This window comes from Durio zibethinus, chromosome 3 (genome assembly GCF_047325235.1).
Source record: "Durio zibethinus cultivar Kanyao isolate XHJ-2024 chromosome 3, ASM4732523v1, whole genome shotgun sequence".
In the NCBI taxonomy this organism is placed as follows: Eukaryota; Viridiplantae; Streptophyta; class Magnoliopsida; order Malvales; family Malvaceae; genus Durio; species Durio zibethinus.
In genome coordinates, this window is record NC_143164.1 from 7116057 (window position 1) to 7130383 (window position 14327).

The window sequence follows — 14327 nt, forward strand, 5'->3', positions numbered from 1 at the left end:
TTTAGCAAAACATGGAGTTCCTCTCATCATAATCAGAAAATGATAACTTTGATTCAAATCATAGTCAAAGCGTTTCCATTACCATACATTCAAGTTGTTGCATATGGTGAATTGCTGCGATTTTCTCTTGTATTTTCTTCAGTAGTAGTGATATTATAAATTTTCATGAAACAGATAAGTGCCGAAATATTAGAGACTCGGCAGAAATTCAAACCTGGCTCAGTTGTATTATAGCTATAGAATCAGCAACAATGAAAAGGATTATACTATTTCCAAGGAAGATAAATAATTATTTTTTTCTTCTTTTCCTAGTTTCAACACTTTGAATAAACAGGTTAATGGCAAAAGCAAGCATTAGTGTCCAAAAGATAAGTGGCTCAGGGTCCCTGGAGAATCTGAGTTGATTAAGTCATTTACATGGGTTATATATATGAGAGCAATTTGATCACTTCTTAGTAAAAAATTCAGATAAAGATTCTTTTTTTGAGTTAGAGCAAGATGAGAGAATTAAGTACGAATTTCATTAAGGCAAAGCCTTATTTCCTTTTGGTATGCTTGCAATTTGGTTCAGCTGGGATGTACATAATCAGCATGGTAACTCTCAACCATGGCATGAACAGTCATGTGCTCATTGTATATTGTAATACTATTGCTGCATTTGTTCTAGCACCTCTTGGTGCTTGAGAGGTCTTTCTTACTCGACAAGATAAAGCCTCACATGTACACTCATTTTTTTACAGTTCTGATGCATGCACCATAAGATAGCAGTTGTCAATTACTTGTTGAATGAATATAGGAATAGGACTAATCTCCATATGCCTTTTCTCCTCTTTCTTGTTTCTTGTTGAATGAATAGCAGTTGTCAATTAAATGCATATTTTTAACCGAAAAAATCAAGAGAAATTATACCTTCACTTGATCTAACAGTAATGGAAAATTCCAATCATAAAACAATTTCCCTGCTTGAGTTAAACCAAATCTAAAAACTGGGTTTACTTCTGTTTTTGCTTAATATAATATAAAAATCATCCAGTTTTGAAGTTCACTTTGATAATCACTATGGCATCAAGTTTTGTGAGGGAGATGACTTTGATGTCTGAAAATTTTCGTTGACAGGCCAATCCTTGATCAAGGTTTGATCACTTACTTGGGAATGAAATTCACATCAGCATCATTTACATCTGCAATTATGAATGCTGTTCCCTCTGTCACTTTTGTGACTACAGTCATTTTTCGGTAAGATTATACTTATTATTCAATTTAATGACTAATTTCATAGTGCTTGTTTTACTTCACCTTTGGCTGATGATTTGATCACTTAAGATGAAGGCACATTTCAATAAAACTTGTCTTGGAGATTAATTATGTTGTGTCATACTGTATATGTATGGTAAGTTTTGAAGTCACCATCAATCAATATCAGAAGAAGCCATTGAGCCTGCACTAGAAAGAACCTAATTGTAGAAATTGCCTTTGATAGAAAAAAGTCGAAACTGACAACCTGCAATAATTTTGAAGTCTCTTCTAATTATTGTCTGTTAAAAAATTGCTAATTTCTAACTATTGGAATGGACTCAGAATATGTGACAGAATTTTGATTTAAGATCTGATATATATAAACTTCTTATAACAGAAGTTCCCATGCATTCTTAATCAGTTGATTGAAGTTGTGAAGCGAAAGGATCCTTTGATCTAATATGGTCAAGGAAAATAAGCCACTATGGAAGCAGCGGCGACTCGTTTGATAAGCGCTGGACACTGTTAATCCTTGTAGCTTGTGTTGCTTGGTCCTGTTTCTATGTAAGTTCTGTCTCACATGGCAATCTCTAATGGGTGGAACTGTAGTTTTTTACAGTCAAATAGCAGATCCTTTTAAACTCTCATGCTTGGAAATGCACAATCCAAAAACATATTAAACCTTCATGTAATTAATCAACTTTTCTTTTTACAATTGCCATAGTATTAGTTTGATAATTGCCCTAGTTGTAGAGTACCATCCTAGTGAATGGGTAGTGGGCTGGAACTCTATTGTACTCAGTAAATGCCAAACATTCCCTTGGTAAGTACCAAATCTAAGATAGTTATCATCAAAATGGAAAAGCAGATTAGGCTATGTTTTCATGTCTATAATTCTGTGCTATCAAGTCTCAAGTACAGGTGTCGAACAAATTTGAATTGTTTGATATATATGTTCCTAAAGGACAAGTGCCTTTAGCTTCAAGTATTTCACTGGTTTGGCCAGTCTTATATAACATCTGTCTAATCAAATTACCAGCCTAGTTAACTTGCAAAACTAACTTTCTAACATATTTCTTTGTTTTACGTACTATGTGTAAGGTCTGGTCATGAAAGCAATAGGCCCTGTATTTGTCACTGCCCTTCAACCCTCTTGTATGCATGATAACCGTAGCTGCACTTGGTTCTGCCATATTTTCCGCGAACAAGTTCACCTTGGAAGGTAAATTGATCCATCTTTCCAGCATCATACAAAATCATTTCATGTTTACGTACAGGACACTAAATATTCAATTTAAAAAAATAATGGAAATCATTAGTCCCCATTCAAAAGCAATTTCAGCAAGTACTTTTGGTGATGAGCATATATGATCAACCTTTAATCAAATATATTGGAATTAAAAGAAAATAAGGTGAATTGTATAATGAGGCCAGCCTGGTCCATTAGCATACCTAATCTCCAATTACTAAAGGTACTTTAATAATCGTCCATTATTTAAAGAAAGAAAATTAGTGATTAATATTAATAATTCAGCAATTAGCTAAGAGCTTCTTTCTTCTTGTCCAACAGACGAAAACGAAAATGGAGCTTAAGAAAAACAAACATTTCTAGGAGTTCTTATCGTGCATCTTGCTTTGGATTTTTTTTTCCTTTTATATGAATAAATTTATAAAGGCAGCCATGGCAAATTAGCCATCAATTAAGCACTGGGAATAAGCTTTAAACAAGTAACATAATAAAGAACGAAAAGGTAAAAAGGTACAACTTTTAAGTATTTGTTCTTTTCAATTTCTATTCTTTCATTAACTTATTTTTCATTCTTTCATTTTGCTATGCATTATCATAGGAGGAATTATTATTGCAATCGGCCTCTGTTCTGTGGTATGGGTTAAAAGCAAGGATGGCACACCACAATCTACCCCTTCAAAGGTTGATCATGTCCAATAGCTACCAACTTCTGAAAAAGAGAATTGTACTGATGGCACTAAGCTTGTAATTGCCACAATTAACAGTTCTCAGGCAAAAGATGTTCCTAAAAGCATGACCTTAAAAAAGTAGCAGGGAAACTTGCCTTTCTAAGTCTCTGCATAATGCCTTTCCATCAGGCTCTTCTCTGCAACTCGTTAGCGAAAAAACATTGAGGAAATTACACCCAGGCATGGATCATGTGAGTACAAAAATATAGTGGCTTGATCAATGTCATTATTAATGTTAATAGACTAATCAACAAAGTGCTGTTGTCTGTATAGATATAGAGAGAAGTAGAAATGCAGAAGATTAACTTTTGCCGCAACACTTATAGCTATCTAGGACAAATTTCTCTCTTTGTTTGCCACTATCACAACATTGCCATATTAGAGTGCGTCAGTGAGATTGTGCACTACAAATATATGATTGAGGATCTGGGGCTTCCTGGTTATAATATATCAATATTTCTGTTAGTCAAGAAGCATTTTTATTGTGTTTGTTGGATTCTTAGCTCAATTTTTTTCCAAACTGCTGATGCATGCATTTGCCTGTGGATATGACTTATAATAAAATTGGAATTGCCTTCCAAATTATGACCATATTTTCTTTGTCCATGTCAATTTTTTGAGAAATATTCAATATGATTGGTATACGTCAAAATTAACTTTTTTATGTGGAATTAAGTTCCATTCTGTATTTTTTTATGAACCCTACTCCGGCATATGTCCTATTGTCAATCTAACAAGACAAATTATTCTATTAATGAGCCAGACACCTACAAAGATCGATTTACTATTAGACAAAAAAGTCACAATATAATTACATCAACGAAAGTAAAATCAAATAATTAATCAATTATACAAGAGATAATAATTTAACGTAGTTTGACCCAATCGACCGACATCTACAATATGAGAAATAAAATCTACTAGTTGTAGAGAATTACAAACATACAATCAAATCAAACATTCAAAATCAATATTCATAGACCCTCTCAATCTCTTTTCCTATAGAGTATTATCAACCCAAACAAACACATACCTATATGCATATTCTCAACACAAACAAATACATACCCATATGTACTCATATATCATGCTTATGTGAACCATCTCAATCTTCTCTAGTCCACTCACAAACATTCAAACATACACACCCATAAAATATAAATCTCTAGTACTTCTATGGGGTGTATCCCATAAAACCTTATAATTTTCTTATATCTTTTTCTCATACCTAATCTTAAAAAAAATTCACATATTTATAAGCATACAAACTTACCTATTAAGAATTATTTTCCTCTTAGAATTTTTCTCTTGTAAGTCTTCTTATCCATCAAGTAATATCTAACCAATTTTAAATAAATCTATCACTATTCCTAACAATCTCCACATTAACTTAAATTTCATCAAATTATCAATTTTCATGCTAGACATACTAGGCTCTACTTGCAATGGAAGTCTCATAATAATTTTCTCTTGTGTGCCTTCAAGCTTCACACAAATCGATCCTTAAAACATGAACTCGAACTTTTCCTTTGAATCGAGCTCCTTTAGACTTACTTTTTTTCATATCTTGAACCTTTAACTCTAATACCACTGTTAGGCAATAAGCCTCTAATCTATCAAGTCGGTGGAAGCAAATCAAACTCTTCTCTTGAATTGAGTTCCTCTAAGCTTGTCTTTTTTATTTTGACCATACAGCTCTGATACCATTTATTAGACAAAAAAATCATGATCCAATCATACTAACGGAAGCCAAATCAAATGATCAATTAATTACATAAGAGATAACAATTTAATAAGGTTCGACCCAAAATACCTACATCCATGAATAAGAAATAAAATGCACTAGTTATAGAGAATTATAAATATACAATCAAATCAAATACTCATAATCAATACTTATAAAATCTTTCAGTCTCTTCTAATCTTATGAAATATTCTTAATCCAAATAAACACATACTTATATACATCCTTTTAATATAAACAAACACATACCTATATGCACTCATGTATCATATCTATGTGAACCCTCTTAATCTCTTTTAGTCAATTCACAAACATTCAAACTTACACATCCATAAGATGTAAATCTCCAATACTCATATAAGATGTTTATCTCATAAAATCTTACAACTCTCTTACTTTTTTTTTCTAATACCTAACCTTATAAAAATTTCAGCTATTTATAAACATATAAACTTGCCTATCAAAAATTTTATTTTTCTTGAAATTCTTCTCTTACAAATTTTCTTATCTATCAATCAATATCTAAATAATTTTAAATAAATATGTTATGGAAGTTGAGTCAGTATTTCCAACACTCTTAATTATGAATTTAGACATTGCTTTTGATTTTCTTTGGATATATACTGTAAAGCTAAACCTTGTCCATTAAGTGCAATTCATGATGAAAAAAGGGACCTTGATGACAATGAAAGCAATTTATGAGCCCTAGCATGAAATTCAAATGTAAGACGAATATATTCGTATGGTTGGTAGCAAGGTAGATATAACTATGAATTTAGACATTGCTTTTGATTTTCTTTGGATATATACTGTAAAAGCTAAACCTTGTCCATTAAGTGCAATTCATGATGAAAAAAAGGACCCTAATGATAATGAAAGCAATTTCTGAGCCCTAGCATGAGATTCGAATGTAAGATGGATATATTCGTATGCTTGGTAGCAAAGCAGATAAAAAATTTATATTTGCATTCAAAGTAAATGAAGTTAAAGTAAATGTTTGAAATATTGACTCAAATATATAATAAATTTATTTGAGATTAGTTAAATATTATTTGATGGACAAAAAAACTTATAAGAGAATAATTTTAAGAAAAAAATATTTTTGATAAGCAAATTTATAAGTTTATAAATAGGTGAAATTTTTATAAGGTTAGATATTAAAAAAAAATGTAAGAGAATTCTAGAGTTTTATAGGATAGATATCTCATAAGACTATTGGAGATTTACGTCTTATGTGGATATACGTTTAAATATTTGTGAGTGAATTAAAAGAGATTACGATGGTCCACATAGATATGATATATAGATGTATATAGGTATGTGTTTGTTTGGTTTAAGAATATTCTATAGAACTGGAAGAAATTGAAAAGATCTATGAGTATTAATTGTTGAGTGAGGTTGATTTAATATATGTTTATAAGTTTTTATAACTAATAGATTTTTTTCTCATCCTTAAACATAAGTTTGTTGAGTCAAATAACATTAAATTATTATTTTTTATGTAATTAATTAATTATTTAATTTTACTTTCGTTAATATGATTTAAATAGAAGCTTTTAACTTAACAAAAAGAACCTACGATGAAAGCTCGAATAAATCTACACTTTTCAATCTTCTATTGATCAGTTGTATTGGATTGAGTAGCATCAAACGTCGATTTGATGTAGGTGCAGAAATATGCTATGCGTTTCACACTGTTTTCTGTTCCTGATTGGGTCGGATCGGTACGAATAATTAAACTAACATTGAAGGGAAATCAAAACAAAATCTTGACAAAACCTTTTTATGCATGTGAATATTAATAGTTGGTTCAATGGTACATGATTGACAAAAGTCCTCAATTTGGCCTAGTGGCCTCGGCTTGGAACATTATCACTGACAAATCCAACATAAACGTATCTCTCTTAATAATTGCGATGAATTGGAACTGGGAAAATTATCAGGTAAAGAAAACAAAACCCGAAAATTGCATGGCTAGTCATTTTCTGTGATTGATCATGATCATCCAGGATAAGCAAAGGGAAACTCCATTGCTAACTTTCCCTTTTTTTTTTTAATAAAAAAATTGGCACAATTGGTGAAAAGAGTTTAATTTTGAAAGGCTGGCCGTGTATTTGAAGTTGGTAGGGATCGATTTCTATCCTCAGGACTGAAAAAAAAAATTAAAGATAGAAAAGGGACAATACAAAGGGAAAATAAAAAACTTAGGGAGTTATTGCTTATTGCATTCATAGTCACTTTTATGATGAGTATCCACACAATGAAGGGTTTAATTTCATTTTTTTATTTTCTAATGTTTTTCTTTAGAGATGATTATTAACCACAACTCTCTATGAAATAGAGTATATACAACTAATCTCTTCGTACAGAAATTAAAAGAAAAAAAATTCCTTGCCAACCCTTCTAGACCTGTGGCATATCTTTCGAATGTTTCCCATCTATCATGTGGAATTCCACCAACCAACCTGATTTTTCATGTTGGAATCCAAACACGAAAGCACCAACTTTGCACTGTCTCCCCCATGTGTTTTTTTACTCACCATTAAAAACTATTATTGTATATAATGTTCTAATATTGTATATACTACCCTATTGATAAAACGACAGATTTTATCAATTTTCATATATAACCTTGCCACTTCATTGATTTATTTGTAACAATATTTGATATTTCTCTTTCAATCCCACTCACATTTGAACAATGGTTTTTGTCCATAAGATACTTAGTGATATGAGGATTAGATCTCACATGGATTCAAAATACCTATGCACGTTTTTTTTTGGAAGGAGACTGCTGTTCGGTAACAAGAAAAAAGACTGCAAGTGATGAAATTTGAATTCAAACATGTTTGATGTCAATTTTTAACTAATTATTATTGGTTAATTATCTTGTTCTATTTTGTATCCAATTCTTTTGGTTTTCCCATTTGGCTGAAAAAACCAGAAGGAACTTTGAGTAAAGGAGAATTTCGTCTTTTTAATCATTGGAATTTACGGACAAGACATAATAAGATTTTAGGCAATTTGTGAAAGATGCAACAAGTGTTTGCAGCAAATTTCTGCTACATAAAACGCAATGAATTTATTGGCAGTGAAATGAAGAGGTAGGCAGCAGGAGAAACGTATCAGAATAAATAAATGTTTTTCAATATCATTGAGAAGATAAAGAAATCTGCGTGGTTTCCACTTCACAGATAGAAATAAAGTAGATGCCTAGTCTAAGTGATTAATAATCAGCAAGCAATTAAAACCAATTAGCATCTTAAACTCTATTATTCTAATGTTAGAAAGAATTTCAGGTTTCAAGCTTCAACATTCAAGTTTCAGAAATGCTCAAATAAAGTTTCTTCCAAAGCAGACTAAAGCATATGTAAAGCCTGTATGATCAGAAAAATTTTTCTTTGTCAACGTCATTTGCACCGATTAGATTGCTTTTACTTTGAGTTGTGAGTGAAGGTCATAGTCGTGAAGTTTTTAGATAAAATTAGAGAGTTGAGTGTGTGTTGTGAAATTCAAAAACTATAAATTTCGAAAGTCAAAATAGGGAGAGCAAATCACAGTGAAATCAGCGAATAAATCAGAGAGAACTTTTAAGCAAACAATGATTTTAGAAATAGTGGCCACGATTCATGGCACCCAAAACTCTAACACCAAAGCCACTTAACTTTTGAATATATCATCCGCACTTAACCTAAACAACCAAATCTCCACTTCCCACAAAAACAATTAAAAGAAATGGATGAGAATAAAGGCAAAGCATCATATTCACAGAGAGCCACAGAAACACACTTCTGTTTCTTTTCTTTTATTTTTTGTTTTCCTCTGATTATATCAGCAAAGTGAGGATTCTATAGTTGCTTTGGAATAGGGTTGATTTTATTGCATAATGGATAAGGGGATCTAAATTGGAGTGAGATTAAGTGCCTTGGACTTATAGACCTCTTCCATTTATTGGAAAAATAATGCACTTGCTTTATTTTGTTTAATCGATAAAAAAGGGTTCTTGAATTCTGTCCAATATTTTTTTTCCACGATTCGAACTCAAACAATAAAAAAAAAAAAAAAAAAACTGTTTTTGCTATTGAGCCAACCATCCCTTAGATTGCTTTATTTTCTGTCGTAGCATTTTCTTGTCTATAAGAAGGACATTTCTCATTCCGAAGTTCGCAGGCTAAGACAAGCACTCGAGAGAAAAGAGAGGGAAATAGAGAGAAACATGGGAGACCAAACGCCATGTGCAGCTTTGTCTATTGCGTTGAACAAAGTGAAACCATACCTGGCAATGGTGTCCCTGCAGTTTGGATATGCAGGGATGTACATAATCTCCTTAGTTTCTATGAAGCATGGCATGAGTAATTTTATCCTTTCTACGTACCGCCATGTTGTCGCCACCCTTGTCATTGCACCCTTTGCCTTTGTTCTTGAAAGGTTTATTCTTCTTCTTCTCTCCCTCTCTTACAAACACATTCATACATAATTATATATGCTTATTCAACCGCGTAATTCTTGAACCCCTAACCTTTTTTCATTCCATTCTTTTATGCAGGAAAATAAGGCCGAAGATGACCCTCCCCATCTTCCTCAGGATTGTGGCTCTTGGTTTCTTGGAGTAATGCTCTAAACTCCCTTCTTTTTTCATCTTTAAGCAAATAAATGTATCTCCATGTTGTATCCAATGTGCTTCTACATATACATAGATATAAGTGCGCCGTTGCTTGATGGCAACAACGGTAGCCTCTAGTCGATTCGGGAGAGTTTGGCTTGCGTTCTTTCTTGTAACATGATCTACAACTTGTGCCTGCAAGAATTGGATTCTCTGTTTCTTTTTCCACGTCAGCCAATCCATTCTCTTCTTTCTCACCAGTCGCCATGGTTGCAAGGCTGTAGCTAAGAGTTCTGTTCTTGCACCTGATGAAACTTACTGAATCTTCAATCCAAAAAGTTTATATTTCCATCCGTAGATGAAAGATGATGTTAGCAATTTAAATGACAAATTTGAGTTTTCTTCTTTTAGCATATCCCTGAGTCCATGCATGTTTCTTGTTCTTGATATATTTATAAATACAATCAAGAAATGAAATGTCAACTGCTAAACAAGAATGTAAAGCGTCCAATTAACGTTGTTGATTGGATGTGCAGGCCAGTGCTTGATCAGAACTTGTACAATCTGGGAATGAAGTACACAACTGCAACATATGCATCTGCTTTCGTCAACATGCTTCCTGCTGTTACCTTCATATTGGCAATGATTTTCAGGTGAAAAAATTCAAACCAGTTCATCATTTATTGATATTGTCGTGCAAAATCACACAACAGTGAAAAAGATGTGTCAATAAGATCCTACTATTTTTGTGGAAGGCTTAAGCCTCTGGGACCCCTAATTGAAAATATGCCACATCACACCACATCAAATAGCTCAAAAAATTCAATCATATTCATTCTTTTTTTTCATTTAAATTTTTAATGATTAAAAAACAACTTGCTTCAAGAAAAAATATATACCCACAATAAAGTGGTCCTCTGATTACAGATAATCGAATCTTGGGATCTTTTTATTTTTTTCAACATTACTGGAATTTTGGGAATTTATCATTGTTTAATAAGATATTTATGCCAATCAGGTTAGAGAAGGTCAATGTGAAGAAAATCCGCAGTGTAGCAAAGATCATTGGAACTGCAATCACGGTCGTGGGAGCAATGGTCATGACTTTGTACAAAGGTCCTATTATTGACTTCATCAAGTCAGGAGGAGCTACTCACCATGGAACTACTGCTGAATCTGCGGATAAACACTGGGTTACTGGCACCATAATGCTTCTCGGAAGTATCTTTGGCTGGTCAAGTTTCTTTATTTTGCAAGTGAGTCGAAATATTTTTTTTTCTGTTGAATGAAAAAAAACTAAACTACTTAATTATTTATGAGCTAATATTGGTTATGGTTTCTGGTTCAGTCCTTTACATTGAAGAAGTACCCGGCAGAGCTCTCTCTTACAGCTTTGATATGTTTAATGGGAATGTTGGAAGGTGCAGGAGTGTCCCTTGTCATGGTCCGTGACCTAAGTGCCTGGAAAGTAGGCTGGGACTCAAGGCTTCTTGCTGCAACTTACTCTGTAAGTTCCCCAATAAAACCAAATACAATGAATACAGAAACCCAAAAAAAAAAAAAAGTTACCAACTTTTTATTTGTGATTGATTAGGGAGTAGTGTGCTCCGGAATCGCATATTATGTTCAAGGAGTAGTGATCAGGGAACGAGGACCGGTCTTCGTAACATCTTTCAGCCCCCTATGCATGATCATCACTGCTTTACTAGGGGCCATTGTTTTAGCTGAAAAAATCCACCTTGGAAGGTATGTGGCAGCATCTCAAATTTTCCTGCAACAATTTGCGCTTTGATCTTCAATAAATATTTTGACATCAAAAGCATATTCTATTAATCATGGAATGATAACAAATTTTACTAAGACATGAATATATGGTGCACTATCAAGTATTGGAGACAATTACGTTTGCAGATAATGACAGAATGCATTGTCAAGTAGTTTTCTTTGCTTTATTAACCATTAAACGATTTGTAGTCTTATTCATTAGTGGATTCTGCAATGGTTTTCCTTATTCTGATTGCTCAGTTGCTTCTCTTTTCTTTTCTTTGGTTGATCTCAGCATACTTGGAGCCATTATCATAGTCACAGGCCTTTACACTGTGGTGTGGGGTAAAAGCAAAGATGGGAAAAACTCAGAGACTGATGAGAAAAGCAATGCTCTGCAGGAATTGCCAATCACAAACAATGCTAGACCAATGAATGTTGATGATGGCATGGATGGACCTGCCAAAATTGTTAATATTCCAGCTTCAAAGAGCTCCTTCAGCACTCGAGGAACATAAAGCATTTCCTTTAAAATTTTCATAAACTTCTAGCAGAGTTGTTCTTCCCAAAGCAATAAAAAGATACCATGTAACCACTAACCAATGCCTCCCCCTCTCTCGAAGTTGCTCTGCATCTAAGTTATTTGTAGCTTATCATGTTTTGATTGTACTCTGAGGCTTTAATTTGGTGAAGTAAAAACGATGAATCGTTGCGGTCGGCCTATATTCTTGTCCAAATATTTCATTTCAATACCTTTTTCTTTGGCTTAAATTCATCAAATGCTTTAACAAGAAGACATCTACTGCAAAAATCATATTAGGAATCAAAACAGCTAACCTTGATCCAGGAACTGTACTAGTATCTCAAATATTCCAGGGTCGTCATTTTTTTTTTTTTGTGTGGCCAGTATCATTTGTTTAAGTTCATTAGAATATTTTATTTCACATATCCTGATAGCTACATATCTATAGCTTGATTGAAATGGCTTAGGGAAGAATCACATTCTTCCTGTAACTTGGCCATGTGAAGAATATAAATGGCTAAAAAAATTACTTCAACCACATTCTTTGATTTTTCTTTGTTTAAACATGGAACAATTCATTATTCGCAATGAAGCATGAGCCACAAAGAAGAAAGAATTCTTATGTACTAAATTGAATCCATACTGCATAGATATTGTGACATATTCTCAGTCGTTGATCTTCACACATGATTGTCATATCGTATATAAGTCCATGAACTATTACAAGACACAATTTTGGAAGTTCTACTGAAATTTTTTTATTCGGATATGATTGGTCAATTAGGTGAATTTATTCTTTCAATGAAAATCTAAGCTTGACTATGACTCCCTAAAAAAATAGGTATAGCTATGCATTACAAAATTAAATACAGTATAAAAATTATAACATCCTCACACACCCATTCAAAGAAATGTATCAATTTATCTTAAATTATTTTAAAATGTATCAATTTATCTTAAATTATTTTAAAAATTTTAGTATAAATGGTTTTGTATTTTGTTAAGTTTTGGTATTTAAATATTGAATATAACTTTTAAGTTGTCTCTAATATGATAAGTGTGATTAATCAATTAAGTGAATTCATTCCTTCAATGGAAATCTAAGCTTGACTATGACTTTCTAAAAAAATAGGTTTCACTCTACATTTCAGAATTAAGTACAGTATAGGAAAAGTTATAAAATCCTTACACGCCCATTTAAAGGAAATTACCAATTTATCTTAAATTATTCAAAAAATTTTAGTATAAATGGTCTTTTATTTTGTTAAGTTTTGGTATTTAAATATTGAAAATAATTTTTAAGTTGTTTTTAATATGATAGAATTCGTAAAAATATTTTCTTATCTAAAAAATATTCAAAAATATTATTTGCTTTCTTAAAAGGACTCTATCGTGATAAAAAATTTTAAATCAATTATTTTATTAAGTATTAATTTATTGAAAATATATCTAAATTTTCTATCATTTTGATCAAATTTAAAAATATTTTCTCACCTAAAAATTTATTAAAAATTTAACATTTTTAATTTTTAGACTAAAAATAAATGCTAGTTATTTTTATTTAAATTTTATCTAAACTCTTTCAACCTTTAGGTTGAATTTATAAAATTCCTAGGAAATTAACCATTTGTGATTTTCCTAAAGTTTCATCATTAAATAATTGACATATAGTTTTAAAAAAATATATGAGTTATATTCTTTGATTTGATTTGAAAATGAATGTAATTATTTTTGTTTAAATTTTATCTAAATTATTCTATCATTTGGACTAAATTTAAAGAAATTTCTCACTTAAAAATTTATTAGAGAATTGATCATTTGTGATTTGTAAGAATATTAACATTGGATAATTACTATTCGTTCCCACAATTTTATAAAATTTGTTATTTTCATTTTTATTTTGAAAATATATATCAATTATATCGTTAAATTTTATTTAAAATTTTCCTCAATTTGAATCAAATTTGAAAAAAAAAAAAACTCTCACCTAAAAATCTTTTAGAAAATTATCCATTTGTAATTTTTAAAAATTTCATGTTTAAATAATTACCATTTATTTTTCAAGATTTTGTTAAAGTTTTATTTTACCTTCAATTTATTTCTATTTATTTTTATTAATCAAATTAATAATTTTACCTAATCCTAAAAATTTCTACCTAAGTAAAATTTGATAAAAATAATATAAAATAAATCAATTAAAACATAATAAATAAAAATAAACAAAAAGAGGCATAACCTGCTCTATAGGTCGAAGTGATTCTTAAGAAATTGAGAATTGTCATTGGAATTTAAAGGTATCATTGGAATTCTCATTAAGACATTCAAAGTTCATTGAAAAATGTTCTCACAATCTAGAAAAAAAATTTTAGAGTTTGAGAATCATCAATAAAAAATTGTTGAAAACTGAAAAAATAAGTCTAACACTTAAACTTGAATTACCTAAAACTTTTTTACTCTCAAATTCTTCTACGAATGATTGT

The 14327-nt window shown here is 31.3% G+C and overlaps 1 protein-coding gene and 1 long non-coding RNA gene across 2 annotated transcripts; both read left to right on the forward strand.

Moving 5' to 3' along the window:
• The first annotated feature begins 221 nt into the window (after positions 1–221).
• LOC149519585 (uncharacterized) lies at positions 222–3678 on the forward strand. Its single transcript, XR_016338527.1, has 5 exons — positions 222–594; positions 1117–1236; positions 1634–1800; positions 2338–2458; positions 3084–3678. It is a non-coding gene; the product is annotated as an uncharacterized LOC149519585 (long non-coding RNA).
• A 5429-nt stretch (positions 3679–9107) lies between these two features.
• LOC111301711 (WAT1-related protein At4g08300-like) lies at positions 9108–12047 on the forward strand. The gene is made up of 7 exons (XM_022897596.2): positions 9108–9385; positions 9504–9566; positions 10097–10213; positions 10579–10816; positions 10909–11067; positions 11155–11306; positions 11620–12047. Exons 1-7 carry the CDS (start codon positions 9174–9176, stop codon positions 11840–11842), a joined length of 1164 nt encoding a protein of 387 aa, XP_022753331.1. The 5' UTR covers positions 9108–9173; the 3' UTR covers positions 11843–12047.
• Positions 12048–14327: the final 2280 nt, after the last annotated feature.